This window comes from Entelurus aequoreus, linkage group LG12, assembly GCF_033978785.1.
Source record: "Entelurus aequoreus isolate RoL-2023_Sb linkage group LG12, RoL_Eaeq_v1.1, whole genome shotgun sequence".
Taxonomy (NCBI): Eukaryota; Metazoa; Chordata; class Actinopteri; order Syngnathiformes; family Syngnathidae; genus Entelurus; species Entelurus aequoreus.
This window is the reverse complement of record NC_084742.1, coordinates 60,046,534-60,067,335: the sequence shown is the minus strand read 5'-3', so window position 1 is coordinate 60,067,335 and position 20,802 is coordinate 60,046,534. Positions and strand designations below refer to the sequence as shown.

Below are 20,802 nucleotides of genomic sequence, written 5' to 3'. Positions count from 1 at the left end.
TGTTTTTTAAATGTGCGATACAAATAAAGTGGATTGGATTGGATTGAAAAGATGGCGCTAACTGTTTTAATGACATTCAGACTTTACTTCAGTCAATAATGGAGCAGCATCTCCTCATCCGTGGCTCACTAGTGCAACAACAACGCCCGAAATGTGAACTCTCTAATAAGTAAAGTTCCTTGGGTGAATAATGTAAACTCACTACACCGGTATGTTTTAGTGCTTTCATGGTGAGTTAACTGACAGATATAAGTAAGAACTTTACACTACTTTATATTAGAAATGGCAACAGTGGAGGATGAATGTCACATAAGAAGATAAAGGAAACGAAGAAGCTTATCCACTACGGTGTCGTCACCGACTACAAAGGCGGACGTGCGCAAATTTACAGGACTTATGCAGATCCCAAAAACACATCAGCAGGTATCAGAAGGTAAGAAACGTTGCTTTTGCATAATATTGTTTAACAAAAAGCCAGATAATAAGTCTGCTCGTGGGTGCTATTTTGCGGTCCTTATACACACACCATAGTAATACTGGTATCTCTGACTACGGTAGCCGTAATGCGCCGACAATCCATCAAGCGGTGCGGAGTCAAAGTCATACTAAAATATTTTATTTGATTTTTGAGCGCCATGTGTAATGTTCTTTATTTTCCATAGAACATTTAAAGTTTTGGTGTTGTTTACCGGCGTCGTTATGCAGTCCACACGAATCTCTTACGTGTGACTGCCATCTACTGGTCACACTTATCATTGCACCACGAGCCAAATGAAATTGCTTCGAGGTCGGTAAGTGTCAGAAAAATTGTATGTAAATTTTCAAAAAAACTTTCCGTTCTGAGTTCCCAATGAACAGACAAGTCTTTGTTGCACCAAGCAAAGGGCTTGGAAAATTCCATTGTGTACGATGGGAGGAGACGGGAGGGGGTCATCTATTGTCATCCAAGACCTGCCCAGGCTGAAGCCTTATGTGTTAATGTGACCGAAAAGAATGACTGTTCACATACTCCCCATTCCTTTGGAAGCGGATGTTGTTGTGTAAACAGGGTGTGTCCAAATAAAGGAGGAGACGTAAACCTTTTTCGTCAGAGCGTGGGTGAGTGACACTGTAAGAGGTTACAGGTCGACACGTTTCTCCTCAATTGAGCAAAATTGAATTCTGCCTCTGTTTGATTCTTTGCTTCTTGTCTTGTTTAATAGATGTCATCAGTGTTTGAACCTGACAGTAAGCATAACCAGAATTATTCCGGGTTACAAGGCGCACTGTCGAAGTTTTGAGAAAATGAAATGATTTTTAGTGCGCCTTATAGTCCGGAAAATACGGTAACTTTTATTTCTTAAGTTTCTTACCAACTTCATAGAAGTCATCCAGAAACATCATTCTGCGCAATGTTTTTTTTGTCTCTCTACAAGATGGCCAGTTAGAAGCTTTAAGGTTCCAAACTGCAGGAGGCCAGCTAAGCCTCAGTCTCCAATTGATTGGAAAGAGCAGCCATGCTTCCATCTGTTGAGAGGAAACCTTTGGAAGGCTCCTCACATCATTCACATGACAACAAACTGTCATGCAATATGCAAGACACACATTTGGCTTTTGCATGTTGGAATGTGCGCTTGTTTGCGTCGCAGCCTTTGAAAGTGGGATTTAAGCCAATTGCTTGTATTCCGTCACGTGACTTCTCCCCGGAAGTGAACCAAGCCAAGATTGTACTTGTGCAAAAGAGGCTTAAATCCATCCATTTTTTACCGCTTGTCCCTTTTGGGGTGGCGGGGGGCGCTGGCGCCTATCTCAGCTGCATTCGGGCGGAAGGCTGGGTACACCCTGGACAAGTTGCCGCCTCATCGCAGGGCCAACACACAATAAAATTCCTTATGGTTCACTCCTACCCACTTCTCCAAAGAGGGCTGGCTCAGGGTGGAGGACAGAGTAAAACAACTTGCACTGAGCCTAGTCTATAAACTCCACTACACCTCCCTGATACCGAAGTACATTTCAAACTACTTCCTTAACGTACAAACCCTGTTTCCATATGAGTTGGGAAATTGTGTTAGATGTAAATATAAACGGAATACAATGATTTGCAAATCCTTTTCAAGCCATATTCAGTTGAATGCACTACAAAGACAACATATTTGATGTTCAAACTCATAAACTTTTTTTTTTTTTGCAAATAATAATTAACTTCGAATTTCATGGCTGCAACACGTGCCAAAGTAGTTGGGAAAGGGCATGTCCACCACTGTGTTACATGGCCTTTCCTTTTAACAACACTCAGTAAAGGTTTGGGAACTGAGGAGACACATTTTTGAAGCTTCTCAGGTGGAATTCTTTCCCATTCTTGCTTGATGTACAGCTAAAGTTGTTCAACAGTCCGGGGGTCTCCCTTGTGCTATTTTAGGCTTCACACATTTTCAATGGGAGACAGGTCTGGACTGCAGGCAGGCCAGTCTAGTACCCGCACTCTTTTACTATGAAGCCACGTTGATGTAACACGCGGCTTGGCATTGTCTTGCTGAAATAAGCAGGGGCGTCCATGGTAACGTTGCTTGGATGGCAACATATGTTGCTCCAAAAGCTGTATGTACCTTTCAGCATTAATGGCGCCTTCACAGATGTGTAAGTTACCCATGTCTTGGGCACTAATACACCCCCATACCATCACACATGCTGCCTTTTACACTTTGCGCCTAGAACAATCCGAATGGTTCTTTTCCTCTTTGGTCCAGAGGACACAACGTCCACAGTTTCCAAAAACAATTTGAAATGTGGACTCGTCAGACCACAGAACACTTTTCCACTTTGTATCAGTCCATCTTAGATGAGCTCAGGCCCAGCGAAGCCGACAGCGTTTCTGGGTGTTGTTGATAAACGATTTTCGCTTTGCATAGGAGAGTTTTAACTTGCACTTACAGATGTAGCGACCAACTGTAGTTACTGACAGTGGGTTTCTGAAGTGTTCCTGAGCCCATGTGGTGATATCCTTTACACACTGACGTCGCTTGTTGATGCAGTACAGCCTGAGGGATGGAAGGTCACGGGCTTAGCTGCTTACGTGCAGTGATTTCTCCAGATTCTCTGAACCCTTTGATGATATTACGGAGTGTAGATGGTGAAATCCCTAAATTCCTTGCAATAGCTGCTTGAGAAAGGTTTTTCTTAAACTGTTCAACAATTTGCTCAGGCATTTGTCGACAAAGTGGTGACCCTCGCCCCATCCTTGTTTGTGAATGACTGAGCATTTCATGGAATCTACTTTTATACCCAATCATGGCACCCACCTGTTCCCAATTTGCCTGTTCACCTGTGGGATGTTCCAAATAAGTGTTTGATGAGCATTCCTCAACTTTATCAGTATTTATTGCCACCTTTCCCAACTTCTTTGTCACGTGTTGCTGGCATCAAATTCTAAAGTTGATGATTATTTGCAAAAAAAAAAAAAATGTTTATCAGTTTGAACATCAAATATGTTGTCTTTGTAGCATATTCAACTGAATATGGCTTGAAAAGGATTTGCAAATCATTGTATTCCGTTTATATTTACATCTAACACAATTTCCCAACTCATATGGAAACGGGGTTTGTATATATATATATATATATATATATACATATATATATATATATATATATATATATACTGTATACACACACAGACATTTGTGTGCGTGCGCTTGTGTGTAAAGAAAGAAGGGGGAATATATCTTTATGTATTGTTTATAAAGTTATTTGTCGACTTTCTCTAAAAGAAAATAGCAGTGATACGAGTTAAGACATCGATTTGAAGAGCGTACACTTTCAGGTACATTCTGCTGCTTTTGGAGAGGGTTTGGCATGGAGGCTTTCATTTTCAGTCTTAAGGGAACACAAACCTTTTGCAGACAGAAAAGCGGGTTACAAATGTGAGTGTGGAGCAACGTTTACGCCAAAGCGTGTTCAGACCACAAGGACGTGGATTCCGTTCACAACGGGTCCAACGTAAAGAAATAAAGCCGGGCTGCACAGTAATTAGGTCACACATACATTGTGATGATCATATCAGACGCACAGAAGCAGCAACATATGCTCCTACATAGCAGCAAATATGAAGAGTATCATATTAGATGCACAGAAGCAGCAACATATGCTCCTGCATAGCAGCAAATATGAAGAGTATCATATTAGATGCACAGAAGCAGCAACATATGTTCCTGCATAGCAGCAAATATGAAAAGACGGGTGTGATCACAAGGGAGAGAACAGACCATTGCAGAGCACACACATGCTTGGAAACCGATGCCAGATATCAGAAAAAAAAACCTAGTGTGATGTCATCGTTAACGACGAGCTCCCTCAGAACCGCAATCCTTCTATTCACCTCACAGGCTTGGAACCAGTGCAGCACACAGGAAGAACCGGAAAAGCCCTGACCTCAACCTCGTCAAACACCTTTGGAAACAAACAGAACAAAGACGGTAAGCCACGCCCCTGTGGTCCAACACCAGTGATCTCACAGATCTTTGGCTGGATGGACAATAGGAGAAATGTAAAGCGGCCCTCAGTCCCCCGTGCAACTCGGGGTTCACGCCAGTCGGGCGGGCACACATGACCCAGCGGTCACATGACCCGGCGGTCGCGTCCGCCCCAATTCCTCGACCCACCATCAAAAATTTCAGGACGATGGGAGCATGTGGAAAGAAGTTACGATCGTTATGATTTTTCACCACAAGGGGCAAATATATGTGTCAATATCATGTACATTTATTTAATCTAATCATCATTGGGATTAGAAGGTTCCGGTCTACATGGACCCTGGAAAAAAAAAAAAAGATCTGATTCTGATGTGCATTTTCATGCATCACATCTTAAATCGGAATACTATACTTTGACATGCGCAGAACCTAACACAAACGGAAAGGTGTGTTAATATTTGTGCTGTGGCGCCACCCTTTGGACGAGTACGCTTACTGCAGGCGCTGAAGAAGCATTGGACTTCCACTGTAAACAAACATGGCTTTGTGCATTTCTGCTTGTCCGACGTTATCACCGTATTTACCTTTCCTTCTGTTCACTACTTTTGTTTTACCTCTCTTTTTGAAACGGAGCTGTTCTGTGCTTTTTATGTTGTGATTATGTACGGGTTGCGCTGCGTCTTTATGTTACGACGTTGTGTGTATGTGTTTCAGGCTAGCAGTTAGCACTTGGAGCAGCTGTAATGTCGTGAATAAAACAGCTCGTTAAGACGACAACGAAATTCAACAGAGCAATTTTTGTAAGGTCTAAAGAAAACAACAACTCTACTATACTTTGACAGAACCTAACATTAACTGAAAGGTGTCTTATTATTTTGGACCAGTACGCTCACTGCAGGTGCTGAAGAAGCATTAGACTTCCACTGTAAACAAACATGGCTTTGTGCATTTCTGCTTGTCCGACGTTATCACGATATTTATCTTTCCTTCTGTTCACTACTTTTGTTTTACCTCTCTTTTTGAAACGGAGCCGTTCTGTGCTTTTTATGTTGTGATTATGTACGGGTTGCGCGTTCATGTTACGACATTGTGTGTATGTGTTTCAGGCTAGCAGCTAGCACTTGGAGCAGCTGTAATGTGACTAAAACAGCTCGTTAAGACGACAACGAAATTTAACAAAGCAATTATTGTAAGGCCTAAAAAAAATATTAGTGCTATGGCGCCACCTTTTGGACAAGAGTCTGCTTACTGCAGGTGCTGAAGAAGCATTAGACTTCCACTGTAAACAAACATGGCTTTGTGCATTTCTGCTTGTCCGACATTATCACCCTATTTATCATTTTTTTCCTTCTGTTCACTACTTTTGTTTTACCTCTCTTTTTGAAACGGTGCTGTTCTGTACTTTTTATGTTGTGATTATGTATGGGTTGCGCTGGGTCTTCATGCGACGACATTGTGTGTATGTGTTTCAGGCTACCAGTTAGCACTAGAAGCAGCTGTAATGTTGTGAATAAAACAGCTCGTTAAGACAACAACGAAATTCAACAAAGCAATTTTTGTAAGGCCTAAAAAAAATATTTGTGCTATGGCGCCACCTTTTGGACAAGTCCGCTTACTGCAATGCTGAAGGAGAATTAAAATTCCACTGTAAACAAACATGGCTTTGTGCATTTCTGCTTGTCCGACGTTATCAGAAAGAGTATCTTGCCTTCCGTTCACTACTTTTGTTTTACCTCTCTTTTTGAACCATAGCTGTTCTGTGCTTTTTAAATGTTGTGATACTTCTGTAGACAACAGCAAGACAATCGCTCCGTTCTGAGATGATTACATTTAGGCCCTATTCCACCACTAAAATATGAAGGAGAGACGTGGTGTTTAGAAAAAAAACTGGGCCAAATAAGGTCACAATGAGAGCCAACACACACGCAGTTTTGTGTGTCGGTGTGATACAGTGAGTCAAAGAAGAAAGTCTTCCACATGCCGACTTGGCAGACTGAGAGACAGATGGTTGGACTGTGCTGCAGTCGTATCGCTGCAGGCAAAGATGCCTCGCTGTCAGAAAGTACTCAAATCTGGAACGTGAACATTGAGACAAAGTCAACTTCATCATATTGCTAGTTCATACGCTAACTCCTTGAAATGGACTCATTTGACCTAGTCGATGCTAATATTGCGCAATAAATCCCGGCATAAATGCAATGTCTTCATGAACGGATGCAACATTCCTGGCGCCCTCTATGGGTTGTGCTTTGCAATAGCATACGCCGAATACACACGTACTGAAATGTGTTTCATAAATTAGACAAAAGGTCAGTGTCCTCGTTTTTGCCAACCAGCTGGTGTGCTCTTCTCAGTCCTTTAAGACAGTGTTTTTCAACCTTTTTTCAGCCAAGGCACATTTTTTTGCGTTGAAAAAATGCAGAGGCACACCACCAGCAGAATTTATTAAAAAACGAAACTCAGTTGAAAGTTTTTTGCTGTTTTCCTGTGTGTAGTGTTTTAGTTCTTGTCTTGCGCTCCTATTTTGGTGGCTTTTTCTCTTTTTTTGCTATTTTCTTGTAGCAGTTTCATGTCTTCCTTTGAGCGATATTTCCCGCATCTACTTTGTTTTAGCAATCAAGAATATTTCACTTGTTTTTATCCTTCTTCGTGGGGACATTGTTGATTGTCATGTCATGTTGGGATGTACTTTGTGGACGCCGTCTTTGCTCCACAGTAAGTCTTTGCTGTCGTCCAGCATTCTGTTTTTGTTTACTTTGTAGCCAGTTCAGTCTTAGTTTCGTTCTTCCCTAACCTTCAGTGCCTTTTCTTAGGGGCACTCACCTTTTGTTTATTTTTGGTTTAAGCATTAGACACCTTTTTACCTGCACGTTGCCTCAAATCAACGCTAGAACCCAACATTGATTAAACGTTGTCAAACAGCATGTTGTTTCAATGTTGTATTTGTGTTGTGGTATATTGGTTGGGAAATGAGCAAAATTCAATGTCAAATCAACGTCACAACCTGACATTGAATAAACGTTGTCAAAAAAGATGTTGTTTCAACCTTGTATTTGAGTTGCTGGACATCAGGACCTCATTCAACAGGTTCTCAACATTGTTTCAATGTCTGAGAGGTTATATAATGAGTGTAAAGTTAAATGTTAGCATCATGCTATATCGTTAAGTGTATTTACCCTACACTCATTAACTGTATTTACCCTACATTCATTCAGCTGCATTGATAAAACACCGTTTGCTTTTTCTAGAAACTGTGGAAATGTTTTTGTGTGCGTCCTATTCCAAACAACAGACTGAAAAGGTCAACGCTCTCACACTTCAAGTCAAAATGAAGTCAGCCCGGCAAGTCGTGACCAAGATGGTGAAATAATACATCATAGTTGAGAATGTACACACACAATACACACAATGTAATAATACATCATAGTTGAGAATACACACACAATACACACAATGTCCTGTTGCCAGGTGGCTTGCACATGACACAAAATGACCAAAGACTAAATGCAAACATGTCAATCATCTGCTTCCGATGTTTGCAACACATGTCAATCATCCGCTTCTGACACAGCAGATTAACGTCTGACATGCTCAAGTAAAAATGCTCATTAAAAATACAGGACTGTCTCAGAAAATTAGAATATTGTGATAAAGTCCTTTATTTTCTTGTAATGCAGTTAAAAAAAACATGAAAATGTCATACATTCTGGATTCATTACACATCAACTGAAATATTGCAAGCCTTTTATTATTTTAATATTGCTGATTATGGCATACAGCTTAAGAAAACTCAAAAATCCTATCTCAAAAAATTACAATATTTCCTCAGACCAAGTAAAAAAGAGAGATTTATAACAGCAAAACAAAATCAAACATTTGAAAAAGTTAATGATGCACTCAGTACTTGGTTGGGAATCCTTTTGCATGGATTACTGCATCAATGCGGCGTGGCATGGAGGCAATCAGCCTGTGGCATTGCTGAGGTGTTATGGATGTCCAGGATGCTTCAATAGCGGCCTTTAGCTCATTTGCATTGTTGGGTCTGGTGTCTTTCAGCTTCTTCTTCACAATACCCCACAAATTCTCTATGGGGTTCAGGTCAGGGGAGTTGGCAGGCCGATGGAGCACAGTAATGCCATGGTCAGTACACCAGTTACTGGTGGTTTTGGCACTGCTGGAAAATGAAATCATCATCTCCATAGAGCTTTTCAACAGATGGAAGCCTGTAGTGCTCTAAAATCTCTTGGTACACAGCTGCATTGACTCTGGACTTGATGAAACACAGTGGACAGATGACATGGCTCCCCAAACCATTGCTGACTGGGGGAACTTCACACTGGATTTCAAGCAACTTGGATTTTGCTCCTCTCCAGCCTTCGTCCAGACTCTAGCACCTTGACTTCCAAATGAAATACAGAACTTGCTTTGGTCTGAAAACAGGACTCTGGACCACTCTGCAACTGTCCAGGGCTTCTTTTCCATAGCCCAAGTCAGACGCTTCTAGAGATTTTAGAGCACTACATGCTTCCATCTGTTGAAAAGCTCTATGGAGATGATAAGTAAATTTTCCAGCATGATCCAGCAGTGCCAAAACCACCAGTAACTGGTGTACTGACCATGGCATTACTGTCCTCCATTGGCCTGCCAACTCCCCTGACCTGAACCCCATAGAGAATTTGTGGGGTATTGTGAAGAAGAATCTGAAAGACACCAGACCCAATAATGCAAATGAGCTAAAGGCCGCTATTGAAGCATCCTGGACATCCATAACACCTCAGCAATGCCACAGGCTGATTGCCTCCATGCCACGCCGCATTGATGCAGTAATCCGTGCAAAAGGATTCCCAACCAAGTACTGAGTGCATTAATTGACATTTTCAAATGTTTGATTTTGTTTTGCTGTTATAAATCTTTTTTTTTTTACTTGGTCTGAGGAAATATTCTAATTTTTTGAGATAGGATTTTTGGGTTTTCTTAAGCTGTATGCCATAATCAGCAATATTAAAATAATAAAAGGCTTGCAATATTTCAGTTGATGTGTAATGAATCCAGAATGTATGACATTTTTATGTTTTTAGTTGCATTACAGAAAATAAAAGGACTTTATCACAATATTCTAATTTTCTGAGACAGTCTTGTAGTTGGAAGTGACTGCATCATGCAGTACATGCAATATAGGCAGTGCATGCAGTACACGCAATATATGCAGTACATGCAGTGAAAGAAGTACACGCAATATATGCAGTACATGCAATATATGCAGTACATGCAATATATGCAGTACATGCAGTGAATGAAGTACGCGCAGTACACGCAATATATGCAGTACATGCAATATATGCAGTACATGCAATATATGCAGTACATGCAGTGAATAAAGTACACGCAGTATACGCAATATATGCAGTACATGCAATATATGCAGTACATGCAGTGAATGAAGTACACGCAATACATGCAGTACATGCAGTGAATGAAGTACACGCAATATATGCAGTACATGCAATATATGCAGTACATGCAGTGAATGAAGTACACGCAATATATGCAGTACACGCAATATATGCAGTACATGCAATATATGCAGTACATGCAGTGAATGAAGTACACGCAATATATGCAGTACATGCAATATATGCAGTACATGCAGTGAATGAAGTACACGCAATATATGCAGTACATGCAATATATGCAGTACATGCAGTGAATGAAGTACACGCAATATATGCAGTACATGCAATATATGCAGTACATGCAGTGAATGAAGTACACACAATATATGCAGTACATGCAATATATGCAGTACATGCAATATATGCAGTACATGCAGTGAATGAAGTACACGCAATATATGCAGTACATGAAATATATGCAGTGCATGCAGTGAATGAAGTACATGCAATATAGGCAGTACATGCAGTGAAAGAAGTACACGCAGTACACGCAATATATGCAGTACATGCAGTGAAAGAAGTACACGCAATATATGCAGTACATGCAATATATGCAGTACATGCAGTGAATGAAGTACACGCAGTACACGCAATATATGCAGTACATGCAATATATGCAGTACATGCAATATATGCAGTACATGCAGTGAATGAAGTACACGCAATATATGCAGTACATGCAATATATGCAGTACATGCAGTGAATGAAGTACACGCAATATATGCAGTACATGCAATATATGCAGTACATGCAATATATGCAGTACATGCAATATATGCAGTACATGCAATATATGCAGTGCATGCAGTGAATGAAGTACATGCAATATAGGCAGTACATGCAGTGAAAGAAGTACACGCAGTACACGCAATATATGCAGTACATGCCGTGAAAGAAGTACACGCAATATATGCAGTACATGCAATATATGCAGTACATGCAGTGAATGAAGTACACGCAGTACACGCAATATATGCAGTACATGCAATATATGCAGTACATGCAATATATGCAGTACATGCAGTGAATGAAGTACACGCAGTACACGCAATATATGCAGTACATGCAATATATGCAGTACATGCAATATATGCAGTACATGCAGTGAATGAAGTACACGCAGTACACGCAATATATGCAGTACATGCAATATATGCAGTACATGCAATATATGCAGTACATGCAGTGAATGAAGTACACGCAATATATGCAGTACATGCAATATATGCAGTACATGCAGTGAATGAAGTACACGCAATATATGCAGTACATGCAATATATGCAGTACATGCAATATATGCAGTACATGCAATATATGCAGTACATGCAATATATGCAGTGCATGCAGTGAATGAAGTACATGCAATATAGGCAGTACATGCAGTGAAAGAAGTACACGCAGTACACGCAATATATGCAGTACATGCCGTGAAAGAAGTACACGCAATATATGCAGTACATGCAATATATGCAGTACATGCAGTGAATGAAGTACACGCAGTACACGCAATATATGCAGTACATGCAATATATGCAGTACATGCAATATATGCAGTACATGCAATATATGCAGTACATGCAGTACACGCAATATATGCAGTACATGCAATATATGCAGTACATGCAATATATGCAGTACATGCAGTGAATGAAGTACACGCAATATATGCAGTACATGCAATATATGCAGTACATGCAGTGAATGAAGTACACGCAATATATGCAGTACATGCAATATATGCAGTACATGCAATATATGCAGTACATGCAGTGAATGAAGTACACGCAATATATGCAGTACATAAAATATATGCAGTACATGCAGTAAATGCAGTACACTCTTCAACACGTGTGTGTGTGTGTGTGTGTGTGTGTGTGTGTGTGTGTGTGTGTGTGTGTGTGTGTGTGTGTGTGTGTGTGTGTGTGTGTGTGTGTGTGTGTGTGTGTGTGTGTGTGTGTGTGTGTGCAGGAAGTAGCGAAGTGTTGTCACGCTGCAAACTTTGAGCCAGGTGAAGGTGTTTGCTAACAGAGAAAAAGGCAGTCGGAGGTTCGGAGGTTCTTACCCACAACGCCAAGGAGAAGAAGCCGGGAGAAGACTGCGTGGACGCGGACAGTGTCCATGCTCCCCGCGGGGCTGCTGACTGCTGAGTGACACCAAAACGACGCAGAATCTTGTTGCTTTTTTTTTCCACGACAAAAGAGTGACAAAAAGACGCTGCAGGTGACACCGACGAAGGTGTGCTCGCTGCCCGCTGCGGACACGCTCCTGCTCGGCTTCTTCTTCGGCTCGAGGAGCGCCGACGTCTGGATGATGAAGAAGATGATGAGGAGGAGGAAGAGGAGGAGGAAGAGGAGGACTGTGTGGACGCGCCGACGTCTGGCAACCCGGGGATGACGTGACGCCTGATGAATGATGATCTGACTCCAGGGATTTGGATGCCCCCGTGTGCGCGTGCGCATGCGTGTCTATAATCACTAAGCTGCTGTTGCATGCATAGTCCGACTTAGCTGCTGTTGCATGCATAGTCCGAGTTAGCTGCTGTTGCATGCATAGTCCGAGTTAGCTGCTGTTGCATGCATAGTCCGAGTTAGCTGCTGTTGCATGCATAGTCCGAGTTAGCTGCTGTTGCATGCATAGTCCGAGTTAGCTGCTGTTGCATGCATAGTCCGAGTTACAACTCACAGCAAACACGGAATAAAATGTCAATGGTAGTTTCCTGTCATTGCTGAGTGTAATGGACATTGAAGGCATTTAGACCACAGGTGTCAGATTGTAGGCCCACACCTGGCCAGTGGGGATGGGTGATGTGGACTATCACAATAACCTACCATTTACAGTATATGATGTGGAATATCACAATAACCTACCATTTATATGATGTGGACTGTCACAATAACCTACCATTTATATGATGTGGACTATCACTATAACCTACCATTTATATGATGTGGACTGTCACAATAACCTACCATTTATATGATGTGGAATGTCACAATAACCTACCATTTATATGATGTGGACTATCACAATAACCTACCTTATATGATGTGGACTATCACAATAACCTACCATTTATATGATGTGGACTATCACAATAACCTACCTTATATGATGTGGACTATCACAATAACCTACCATTTATATGATGTGGACTATCACAATAACCTACCATTTATATGATGTGGACTATCACAATAACCTACCATTTATATGATGTGGACTATCACTATAACCTACCATTTATATGATGTGGACTATCACAATAACCTACCATTTATATGATGTGGAATATCACCACAATAACCTACCATTTATATGATGTGGACTATCACAATAACCTACCATTTATATGATGTGGACTGTCACAATAACCTACCATTTATATGATGTGGAATGTCACAATAACCTACCATTTCTATGATGTGGAATGTCACAATAACCTACCATTTATATGATGTGGACTATCACAATAACCTACCATTTATATGATGTTGACTATTACAATAACCTACCATTTATATGATGTGGAATATCACCACAATAACCTACCATTTATATGATGTGGACTATCACAATAACCTACCATTTACAGTATATGATGTGGAATATCACAATAACCTACCATTTATATGATGTGGAATGTCACAATAACCTACCATTTATATGATGTGGACTATCACAATAACCTACCATTTATATGATGTGGACTATCACAATAACCTACCATTTATATGATGTTGACTATCACAATAACCTACCATTTATATGATGTGGACTATCACAATAACCTACCATTTATATGATGTTGACTATTACAATAACCTACCATTTATATGATGTGGAATATCACCACAATAACCTACCATTTATATGATGTGGACTATCACAATAACCTACCATTTACAGTATATGATGTGGAATATCACAATAACCTACCATTTATATGATGTGGAATGTCACAATAACCTACCATTTATATGATGTGGACTATCACAATAACCTACCATTTATATGATGTGGACTATCACAATAACCTACCATTTATATGATGTTGACTATCACAATAACCTACCATTTATATGATGTGGAATATCACTACAATAACCTACCATTTATATGATGTGGACTATCACAATAACCTACCATTTACAGTATATGATGTGGAATATCACAATAACCTACCATTTATATGATGTGGACTATCACAATAACCTACCATTTATATGATGTGGAATGTCACAATAACCTACCATTTATATGATGTGGACTATCACAATAACCTACCATTTATATGATGTGGACTATCACAATAACCTACCATTTATATGATGTGGAATATCACAATAACCTACCATTTATATGATGTGGACTATCACAATAACCTACCATTTATATGATGTGGAATATCACCACAATAACCTACCATTTATATTATGTGGACTATCACAATAACCTACCATTTACAGTATATGATGTGGAATATCACAAAAACCTACCATTTATTTGATGTGGACTATCACAATAACCTACCATTTATATGATGTGGACTATCACTATAACCTACCATTTATATGATGTGGACTGTCACAATAACCTACCATTTATATTATGTGGAATGTCACAATAACCTACCATTTATATGATGTGGACTATCACTATAACCTACCATTTATATAATGTGGACTATCACAAAAACCTACCATTTATATGATGTGGAATATCACCACAATAACCTACCATTTATATGATGTGGATTATCACAATAACCTACCATTTATATGATGTGGAATATCACCACAATAACCTACCATTTATATTATGTGGACAATCACAAAAACCTACCATTTATATGATGTGGACTATCACTATAACCTACCATTTATATGATGTGGACTGTCACAATAACCTACCATTTATATGATGTGGAATGTCACAATAACCTACCATTTATATGATGTGGACTATCACTATAACCTACCATTTATATGATGTGGACTATCACAATAACCTACCATTTATATGATGTGGAATATCACCACAATAACCTACCATTTGTATGATGTGGACTATCACAATAACCTACCATTTATAGGATGTGGAATATCACCACAATAACCTACCATTTATATTATGTGGACTATCACAATAACCTACCATTAATATGATGTGGACTATCACAATAACCTACCATTTACATGATGTGGACTATCACAATAACCTACCATTTACAGTGTATGATGTGGACTATCACAATAACCTACCATTTATATGATGTGGACTATCACAATAACCTACCATTTATATGATGTGGACTATCACAATAACCTACCATTTATATGATGTACTGTCACAATAACCTACCATCTATATGATGTGGACTGTCACAATAACCTACCATTTATATGATGTGGACTGTCACAATAACCTACCATTTATATGATGTGGACTATCACTATAACCTACCATTTATATGATGTGGACTATCACAATAACCTACCATTTATATGATGTGGACTATCACAATAACCTACCATTTATATGATGTGGACTATCACTATAACCTACCATTTATATGATGTGGAATATCACCACAATAACCTACCATTTATATTATGTGGACTATCACAATAACCTACCATTTACAGTATATGATGTGGAATATCACAATAACCTACCATTTATTTGATGTGGACTATCACAATAACCTACCATTTATATGATGTGGACTATCACTATAACCTACCATTTATATGATGTGGACTGTCACAATAACCTACCATTTATATGATGTGGAATGTCACAATAACCTACCATTTATATGATGTGGACTATCACTATAACCTACCATTTATATGATGTGGACTATCACAATAACCTACCATTCGTATGATGTGGAATATCACCACAATAACCTACCATTTATATGATGTGGACTATCACAATAACCTACCATTTATATGATGTGGAATATCACCACAATAACCTACCATTTATATTATGTGGACTATCACAATAACCTACCATTTACAGTATATGATGTGGACTATCACAATAACCTACCATTTATATGATGTGGACTATCACAATAACCTACCATTCATATGATGTGGACTATCACAATAACCTACCATTTATATGATGTGGAATATCACCACAATAACCTACCATTTATATTATGTGGACTATCACAATAACCTACCATTTACAGTATATGATGTGGAATATCACAATAACCTACCATTTATTTGATGTGGACTATCACAATAACCTACCAATTATATGATGTGGACTATCACTATAACCTACCATTTATATGATGTGGACTGTCACAATAAGCTACCATTTATATGATGTGGAATGTCACAATAACCTACCATTTATATGATGTGGACTATCACTATAACCTACCATTTATATGATGTGGACTATCACAATAACCTACCATTTATATGATGTGGACTATCACAATAACCTACCATTTATATGATGTGGACTATCACTATAACCTACCATTTATATGATGTGGACTATCACAATAACCTACCATTTATATGATGTGGACTATCACAATAACCTACCATTTATATGATGTGGACTATCACTATAACCTACCATTTATATGATGTGGACTATCACAATAACCTACCATTTATATGATGTGGACTATCACAATAACCTACCATTTATATGATGTGGACTATCACAATAACCTACCATTTATGTGATGTGGACTATCACAATAACCTACCATTTATGTGATGTGGACTATCACAATAACCTACCATTTATATGATGTGGACTATCACAATAACCTACCATTTATATGATGTGGACTATCACAATAACCTACCATTTATATGATGTGGACTATCACTATCACAATAACCTACCATTTATATGATGTGGACTATCACAATAACCTACCATTTATATAATGTGGACTATCACTATAACCTACCATTCATGGTGAAAAGGTGAAGATAAAAAACACCCTGTCAGGGCATTCAGTCTTCAGATGTATGGATTTTTACTTCATCCATTCCATCATTCAATTCCACATACTGCTGGTCAGTTTAGTCTTTGCTGTTGGTTGTGCCCTACAAAGTGTTAACACTGCAAGTAGTGTACTTATTTACGCACCAGCTGTTTGACAAATTTAGAAGTGTTAAAATCGCATGTAAAATCGCTAATGCTAATCAGAATCAGTTGGTCGGTTTAGTATTGACTGTTGCGCCCTACCAAGTGTTAATACTGTAATTATTGTACTTATTACGCACCAGCTGATATCGATCATCTACATCAATAATATGATTAGGGAAAAAAATTGATTATTTTAATCGATTAAGAATCGTTACAAATAAGAGTCATAATGAATCTTAAAAAATATACAACATTTTTTTTTTTTTTTGACACCCTTACCAACTATGTTGTGCATTTTTAACCCATTGAAAACTACGGTTATAAAGATATTTTAATTAAATAGTAAATGTGCTACACCTATTTTTTGGAAACAATTTTACTCAACCCCCTCCAAATAAAATTAAAATAAATACAATTAAATATGATTGAGAACCTAATATTTTTATTTATTTATTCCCACAAACCACTCTGTGATTTACTAGAACCGGAAACTCGTAGAAAAAAAATTACTAAATATGTTAATATTGGAAGGCCCCACCTCTCAGGCCACACTGTAGGGACGTATTTTGTTAGGAAAGATACTGATACCAATATCGATACCAGTAGTCATCAGTACTATATGTAATTGCTGTAAATAAAGATGTCAAAAAATGCTACTTTTTTTACCATCAACATTAGCTTTATTTATTTTTTTAGTATTGCTTCCTTATTTGTGATTATTCCAGGCTGATTCTCAGCTCCTAGGGCTGGGTGATATGATAAAAGAATAATTTGATTTCGATTAGTAACACCATTTTTTTACAGATTTTTTTTAACTGATTAAGAATTGTTACAAATAAGACAAAAATATGATTTTTCTGAGTGGCTGTACAGGAAAAAAAAAGGTAAAAAATAAAATACTGATACCAATATCGATACCAGTAGTCATCAGTACTATATGTAATTGCTGTAAATAAAGATGTCAAAAAATGCTACTTTTTTACCATTGTCATTAGTTTTATTAATATTGCTTCCTTATTTGTGATTATTCCAAAATAAATACAAATATTAAAAATGTAATTAAACACATATACATATAGTACTGATGACTACTGGTATCGATATTGGTATCAGTATTTTTTTTTTTGTCCTGTCCAGCCACTCAGAAAAATCATATTGTTGTCTTATTATTAACGATTCTTAATCAATTTTTAAAAATCTGTAAAAAATGGTTATACTAATCAAGATCAAATTATTTTTTTATCATATCGCCCAGCCCTAGGAGCTACTTTTTTTTACCATTATCATTAGTTTTATTAATTTTCTTAGTATTGCTTCCTTATTTGTGATTATTCCAGACTGATTCTCAGCTCCTAGGGCTGGGCGATATGATAAAAGAATAATTTTATTTCGATTAGTAACACCATTTTTTTTTACAGATTTTTTTTAACTGATTAAGAATTGTTACAAATAAGACAAAAATATGATTTTTCTGAGTGGCTGGACAGTACAAAAAAAAATTAAAAAAAATAAAATACTGATACCAATATCGATACCAGTAGTCATCAGTACTATATGTAATTGCTGTAAATAAAGATGTCAAAAAATGCTACTTTTTTACCATTATCATTAGTTTTATTAATATTGCTTCCTTATTTGTGATTATTCCAAAATAAATACAAATATTAAAAATGTAATTAAACACATATACATATAGTACTGATGACTACTGGTATCGATATTGGTATCAGTAATAATTTTTTTTTGTCCTGTACAGCCACTCAGAAAAATCATATTTTTGTCTTATTTGCAACGATTCTTAATCAATTTTTAAAAATCTGTAAAAAAATGGTGATACTTATCGAGATCAAATGATTTTTTTATCATATCGCCCAGCCCTAGGAGCTACTTTTTTACCATTATCATTAGTTTTATTAATTTTCTTAGTATTGCTTCCTTATTTGTGATTATTCCAGGCTGATTCTCAGCTCCTAGGGCTGGGCGATATGATAAAAAAAAAATTGATCTCGGTTAGTATCACCATTTTTTTCTCCAGATTTTTTAAAATTGATTAAGAATTGTTACAAATAAGACAAAAATATGATTTTTCGGAGTGGCTGGACAGGAAAAGATAAAATAAAAAATAAAATACTGCTACCAATATCGATACCAGTAGTTATCAGTACTATATGTAATTGCTGTAAATAAAGATGTCAAAATGTTTTACTTTTTTACCATTATCATTAGCTTTATTAATTTTTTTAGTATTGCTTCCTTATTTGTGATTATTCCAAAATAAATACAAATATTAAAAATGTAATTAAAATACATTGACATTTTTTTTACATTTTACATCGATTTTTTATGTTTTTGAACCAATTATCGTAAAAAATTAGAATTGCAATTCATTTGAAAATGAAATATTTTTTGACCCCCCTAAGTGTTAAGTTCAAGTTAAAGTAGCAATGATAGTCACACACACACACTAGGTGTGGCGAAATTATTCTCTGCATTTGACCCATCACCCTTGATCACCCCCTGGGAGTCGAGGGGAGCAGTGAGCAGCAGCGGTGGCCGTGCCCGGGAATCACTTTTGGTGATTTAACCCCCAATTCCAACCCTTGATGCGTTTGCCATATTTCAAACTAAGGAGCCTGCGAGATGAGGTCTCATTTGTGGGGGGGGGGGGGGGGGGGGGCTGCTCAAGAACGCGTGAAACTGGGGATTCATCGACATCGTGGAGGTCCGCAGACCACAGAAGGACTTGAAGAATACTTGGTCTGAGAGAAAGACTTTGGTCCACTGGACTGAAGCAGCGGAACCAACTCTCCCACAGCGGAAATGAAGTGAGTGTGTTGTGGTAAAAAAGATTTGGAAAACAACATTCCCCTGAAGTACCCGACTGCACAGCATTGTGTGGGTCTGTGTGTGTGTGTGTGTGTGTGTGTGTGCGTGCGTGTGTGTGTGTGCTGGGAAGAAAAGAAGGAGTGGCGTTCACATGCAACAGGCTTCAATGGGACAAAAACACACTGCAGTTTAAATGCTGTGTGTGTGTGTGTGTGTGTGTGTGTGTGTGTGTGTGTGTGTGTGTGTGTGTGTGTGTGTGTGTGTGTGTGTGTGTGTGTGTGTGTGTGTGTGAGAATGTACGAGTCTACTAAGAAGGAGCTGCACTCGTTACGCCGCGTGCATAAATTAGCATAAATGAAGAGATAATCCTTGTGAATTCCTGCAGGAGAGTGGTGTCCTACTTGTTGGAGCAACATGGTCCTCATGTTGTGTTGGTTACAATGTCTTCTCTGCAGGGCCTCTGTCCTCCGCAGTGGACGTTTGGGCCCAGTTCTTTCCTGAAAGGTGTCACTGTGACAGAAGAAACGCGGTGACGTTGCTGGTTTTTACGTGCAGAGGAGCATGTTGGGCAGCGCATGCACACAGAGTACTTACAAGCAGACACAGTGTGTAGACAGAAAAGGGAGAATGGACACATTTTGGTGTAAAAAGTCAAGATAAAGGTGAAGTTGTAACACTGAAACACCCTCAGGAAGAGCTGCTTTAAGACATGGCTAACATACATCCAGAGTTTTTTAGCTACTGCTAAATCACTTACAAGTATCATTATCACTGGAGGACGAGGAATAGCTAAACATGCTTCACTACACACCGTAGGAGGATACAATAGCTCACCGGCGTCACAATGTAAACAAATGCCATGGATGGATCTGCACCTGACATCCACTGTAATGATACCAAGTACAAGAGCGTATCTAGTCGATACTACTATGA

General features: G+C 38.4%; 1 protein-coding gene across 3 annotated transcripts in view; it reads right to left on the bottom strand.

Annotated features, from left to right (window-relative positions):
• Positions 1 to 12,357, bottom strand: part of ptprz1b (protein tyrosine phosphatase receptor type Z1b) — a 216,260-nt gene extending 203,903 nt beyond the window's left edge. For all 3 annotated transcript variants that reach the window (XM_062066327.1, XM_062066328.1, XM_062066329.1), the window contains exon 1: positions 11,966 to 12,357. In XM_062066327.1, the coding sequence (XP_061922311.1) occupies positions 11,966 to 12,023 (58 nt within the window). In that variant the 5' untranslated portion in view covers positions 12,024 to 12,357. The remainder of the gene's footprint in view (positions 1 to 11,965) is intronic.
• Between the last annotated feature and the right edge of the window lie 8,445 nt (positions 12,358 to 20,802).